At 38.8% G+C, this 6,000-nt stretch overlaps 1 protein-coding gene across 6 annotated transcripts in view; it reads right to left on the bottom strand.

The window, feature by feature from the left end:
• Positions 1–418: 418 nt before the first annotated feature.
• Positions 419–6,000, bottom strand: part of LOC133107297 (cell adhesion molecule 2-like) — a 349,725-nt gene continuing 344,143 nt past the window's right edge. For all 6 annotated transcript variants that reach the window (XM_061216277.1, XM_061216279.1, XM_061216280.1 and 3 more), the window contains 2 exons: positions 4,368–4,490; positions 419–3,487 (listed from right to left, as the gene is read on the bottom strand). In XM_061216277.1, coding sequence (XP_061072261.1) covers positions 3,369–3,487; positions 4,368–4,490 — 242 coding nt within the window. In that variant the 3' untranslated portion in view covers positions 419–3,368. The remainder of the gene's footprint in view (positions 3,488–4,367; positions 4,491–6,000) is intronic.

The raw sequence follows: 6,000 nt of genomic DNA, 5'->3' as shown, positions 1-6,000 counted from the left end.
TAGAGGACACTGATTGGGTACAGAGGACACTGTGTTTGGGTAGAGGACAGGTTTGGGTACAGAGGACACTGTGTTTGGGTAGAGGGCAGGTTTGGGTACAGAGGACACTGTGTTTGGGTAGAGGACATGGTTTGGGTACAGAGGACATGGTTTGGGTAGAGGACATGGTTTGGGTACAGAGTACAAGACTGGGTAATGGGATGTTTGGGTAGAGGACAGGTTTGGGTACAGAGGACAGGACAGGGTAATGGTTTGGGTAGAGGACACTGATTGGGTACAGAGGACACTGTGTTTGGGTAGAGGGCAGGTTTGGGTACAGAGGACACTGTGTTTGGGTAGAGGACATGGTTTGGGTATAGAGGACACTGTGTTTGAGCAGAGGACAGATTTGGGTACAGAGGACAGGACAGGGTACTGGTGCCTTTTGTGTTCATTTTACTCCACACACCTCCATCCTTTCCTTTTTACAGTGGTGTTTTCAACCCTTTCAAAATAGACAATTTAAAACAAATACTTTACACTTACCAAAAAAAAAGAAAAAAGAAAGATAAGCGCAAAAACAGACATATTAAAATTATATTTAAAAAAGCCAGAAAATCAATGTAAGGTATAAGTTGCAAATTGAAACAAAAAACCAGTAGAAAAGTGAAAATTCATGCAATGACTGTCAGACCTGGGTCAAGTACATAATTGTGCTGGATTCAAATACTTTTCTGTGCCCGATTGATCTTGCCTGGTGCAACCGAGCCAACCAAGAGGACCAGAAGGTGGGGTTTGCACTTTTTGAGTATTTCAGGAATTCCAATACACCAGACAAAATCAATTGAGTGCAGAAAAGTAATTTAATCGAAAACAATTACTGTACGTATTTGACCCAGATGCAATGACTGCATGAACACAGCCATGGGGACTCTCCATATTCCTGCTTAAAGTACCACCAACATTGTTTGTTGCAAACATAAAGGCAATCGTGGTGACTGTAATATTGAAACTTTTCGATTAATACTGAGGAGTACAATTCCAAGCTAAATTACAAAGCAGAGATATTGTCATTTTTATTCATCTTTACCGAAAAAAACAAACCTAACATTTTATAATTTAATCTTTCCTATCACATCTTAGGCTATAAGTAGAAGAAGCAGGTACTCGACCAGTGTTCCAGAGTTCAGGAATAGGGGAGATAAACTAGACATTTTAAAATGTATTCCCGATGTCATTATTAATGAGCATAAAAAAAGAATATTTTCAAGCGTTTAACCTGTATTTGTAAATTAATTTCACACAACACATGGACATAACGTTAGCACATCATGTAAATAAAGGTTAAGAAAATTGAATAAGTTGCCCATGATGAACTTTCTGACTTTGTTGACACAGATAATCTTTCAGATTTTTACAGGTGTATCTTCATGTTAATTGGTCTTTTGGAAACAGAGGGATGCACTCATGTTCTGCGGTGCCTTTGGACCCTTTTAACAGCCTGGCTGTGTGCCTACTGCGAGTTTCTCACCCAGATTATTACAGGTGAATTTATTTATGATTCAAATGATGTTTTCTGACACTCTTCAATGCCTTGGAACACTGGAGAATATTATGTCTATAAATACAGTAGTACAAAAAAAAAAAAAAACACAATTCACAATTAAATGACTCTGTTTGTGAAATAATAAAAGGATCAGATGAAACAAATTGCTTTGTTTCTATTTTAAAGCTTAATAATAATGTTTTATTATGACAAATGAGCATCAATTGTTCACTGTATATGTGACCATAAACGACTGATATTTGAAAAACACAGCTAAATCAAGTCATTTTATATAAGAATTGGTATTGAAAGCAAATGAAAGTGGTCATTTTGAAATAAAAAATAAAAAGTAATACTAATAACAACTTGTCTTTGTCACATGTACAGCTTTGCAGATCTATTCTCATACCAAATGGTATAAATATTCTCCCTAACCTCCAAGGAGAGACAGACAGACACTTGCAAAGCAATTGCAATATTAAAAAATCAAATAAAATTAAAAAATAAGTAAATCAACAAATATGTATTAATAAATTTAGTACTTACACAATATATACATGCCTTGTGCGAAAAATGTCCTTATCACATTCTTTTTTTAAATATGAATGATGGCAAATGACAAAAAATGGAAAAGATTTATTGAATATTTCTGATGGATAAACTGGCTAATATACAAATTTTAATGTCCAAGGGTTCCCAAAGTCTGACAACAACTTTCACGAGTAACCACGTTTAGCACACATCATATACAGCTGCATCGACAGGGGCCTGATTATCATAAAAAGGAAAAATATATATTTATCTTTTCTAAAATTTCGAAAGGTTTTCTGATGTTTCATATAAGCACTGAATTAATTGTTGAACCCAATTTTATATAACTGTAATTCACTGGATTGAGTCAGGGAGAGCCAATTCCCTTTTAATACAGTAATAAATTAGACTCACTTTGAATCCTGAGACAGCCCATTGGTTATGAAAGTAATATTGATTTTACATTGAATTTTGTGCTTTAATTTTTATTTTTCATATCAAACTTGAGAAAAAAAAGTCTAAGCCAAACAGTGCAAGAATATACAGACTGAACGAGCAAGGAATGAAAACTTAAAATAAATAGGTCAACTAATAGAGCTAGTTGATGTTACAAAAATGTCAAAAAAAGATATCTTCTCATTCATCCATGAGTTGTCATTAGTGGCATCTCAGGAACACTAACACATCATACATCAGCTTCCATAAGACTTCACTGGCCTGAGTCCCAGTCACTTAGCTTTTATACACATCGATTCCCATACACATTTTAAACTCATCAACTTTACATCAAAATACACTTCACACAATACATTATTTAACAATTAATCTAAATATAGATCGTTGCAAGATATTGGCATGGCTTTTTAAACAAGAAGAGTGTCAATGTTTCTCAGAAGAGTGATAATAATAATAATAATAATAATAATAATAATAATAATAATAATAATAATAATAAACTATATGGATGTCTGTATATTTAGGCACTGTGACTGCATTTCTAAAGAAAGGGTTACGGGAGTATGGGTTAGATGGTTCTAGAAGTCCTCCTCCACTGGACAATATGAATAGAAAAAAGGCGACATCTTCAGTTGCTAGTCGGCTGTATAAATTGGTTTTTCGATAAAAACAAAAGCGAATTTTTTCTCGAGAGGAAATGAAAAAGGACGTCTGGGAGAGGAGCAGAGAGGATTGTGGGAGAGGAGCAGAGAGGATTGTGGGCCAGGCCAGCGCTGGGTGGGCTTAAATAAGAATGCTCTTCCTCCGGCGGCCAGTTTCTGGGCGGAACCTCGGTGAGACAGGCCAGGGGCGAGGTCTAGATGAAGTACTCCTTCTTCTCCTCCGCGTGTGCCTGGTTCCCCTCGGCGTTGATGATGGCCGTGTCTGCATCCGGGGCATCCTCCGCTCCTTTGGCCTCGTGCGTTAAGTACGTCCCTGTTCCCAGCATCCCAAGGGGCACCACACACACAAAAACACTGTTTAAGGGACCTTTTTGTACTGTGGCTCTGGGTGACCAGGGGCCTGTTCCACAAAGCAGGATTACTGAGCTGGCCGGATAACTGCACTGAGTAAAACCCGGAACAGATATTTTTACTTCCATGTCCATGTTCCAGATTTGCAGCAGGGTCTCCGGGTTTTACTCAGTGCAGTTATCCGTGCAGTTATGATAATGATATTGGGTGACCAGTTGTGTACTATCAGAATGATATTGGGTGACCAGTTGTGTACTATCAGAATGATATTGGGTGACCAGTTGTGTACTATCAGAATGATATAGGGTGACCAGTTGTGTACTATCAGAATGATATTGGGTGACCAGTTGTGTACTATCAGAATGATATAGGGTGACCAGTTGTGTACTATGAGAAAGATATTGGGTAACCAGAATGGTGTTGTAGGGCTGTAGAAAAAATGCTACTGGAAATCTGGTAAAATTATATTTGGTAGAATATTATAAAATGGATATTTCTCAGAGCAATGAGCAAGTTTGCAAGAGCAAACACGGGTCAAATAATTCTTTCGAATATTTTGCTACTGGTAAAATTTTTAATCACTCCTGCAGATACTTTTCATTTTTAATTAAAGTATATTATTGAAATGGCACTAATGTAATGTACAATCATATAAAATAAGACTTGGAGAAAATGTTATGAATACTTGTTTTGCATGTGCTATAAGGTCTTAATAAATCAGGCCATGGTCTTTATCTCTGCAATGTCATAGTTTTTCAATTTTCAACACATGAAGAACATTGTGACACCGTGTCTGCCGCTCAGTCAGGCCGAAGAAAGCGGAAACACTCAGCGACTCGTACCTTTATGCCTCGCCAGGTACCGTCCCAGCACGATGATCAAACACAGGGTGATGAAGACGACAACGGCGACTACTCCTCCGATTACTGCGTGATCAGGTCCTGCCTGTGTCAGAGCATTGGGATCTAGAGAGAGAGAGAGAGAGAGAGAGAGAGAGAGAGAGAGAGAGAGAGAGAGAGAGAGAGAGAGAGAGAGAGAGAGAGAGAGAGAGAGGTAGAGAGAGGTGAAGAGAAATGGAGATGTGGGGGGATTCAGAACAAGAGATGGAGAGGTAGAGGTAGAGGGGAGAGAGTGAAGGATAAGGGAAAGAAAGAGAGAGAAAAGGACAGATGTGATACAACACAGAGGCAGGTTTAGCTGCTGACATGCCATCTGAGATACAGTGTGTCCATATGTTTCACAAAGTCAGCTTCATACACACGTCACATACAATATCTTCTGCGGGTGTAGGACAGAAAAAACAGGGAAAACAGAGACCCTGCAATGCAAATATTGCTCCCTAAAGCAATGGCTTATTTCATCACCTTGTGTTTGATCCATGTTACCTGAGGATCAGCATTGCCACAATGTTGATCTTGCTGTAGTTATGAGTACCAGTGTTTGATTTGGGGTGCGGTAATGTAGTGTGTTCTGTTCCCCCCCACACTCACAGCCAGGGTAGAATAATTAGGGGACACTTATGAAATAAATCAAAGCAGCTATGATGATACTCCAAAGGAGAGCAAAAGCACAAAACACTGACTGACAGAGGAAGACAAAAAAAAAGTAAAATAAAATATAAAATAAACCCACAGAGAAGGTCTTTGAATTATTGAGCAGCACCCTGAAGTTCCTCGGATTCAAGCAACAGAACAAGAACAAGACAGCCGTGGGGAGAAATGTTTAAAACATTCAATGAGAGAGATGAAACATGGAAAAAGCAGGGAGATACTGGCTGGGGCATTTATCCGAGCCGCGGAAGAGCAAACTCCTGGGTCAAGTTGTGGAGTCTGGAGACATCCTGACGCAACACGAGCCTGCTCAAACGCCAGGCTTGTGGGTAAACAGAGGATTCGCTCGCCAGTGTCGCCACTGTGCTAGGCCTACGTTAGCTAATGTTCGCCAACATATTCCGTTTTTTTTCTGTTCGCGAACGTTAGCTAACAGTTTGACCGGTTTTGCGGTGAACAAAAATGGCTGCTGATGGGGGAACCACAGAGAGAACAAAAGTTGACAATTATTTGGCTGTTATAATACACTTCAATCAATGTAATATTGATTACCTGTAACATAGCGACAAAGCTAGCTGGCATTGTTTGACCTAAGTTCCATCCATTTAAAGTTAAAAACGCATTGGTGGCAAAATAAATGGAATCAGTCTGATTGGCTTGGAACGGTTTCTCACGAGTGCAGGTGATCTGTGCCTTTCATGGGGGGAGGGTATTTATTACAAAACTACTCAACTCAGCCTTCAATAACATGGACAGAAACTGAGTGACAGGTGAGTGATTAGCTACATTATTAACTACCTACAACAGGCTATGGCCTAAGTGTTATGTACTCATATTTCCAGTCTCCAGTGGTGTTCAGATATAATACGTGGAAAGATTTATTTGTGCAATGTAGTGATAGTATATGACAGGTCTTTAAACCAAA

The sequence above is a fragment of the Conger conger genome, chromosome 13 (assembly GCF_963514075.1).
Source record: "Conger conger chromosome 13, fConCon1.1, whole genome shotgun sequence".
In the NCBI taxonomy this organism is placed as follows: domain Eukaryota; kingdom Metazoa; phylum Chordata; class Actinopteri; order Anguilliformes; family Congridae; genus Conger; species Conger conger.
This window is presented reverse-complemented; position numbering and strand designations above follow the sequence as displayed.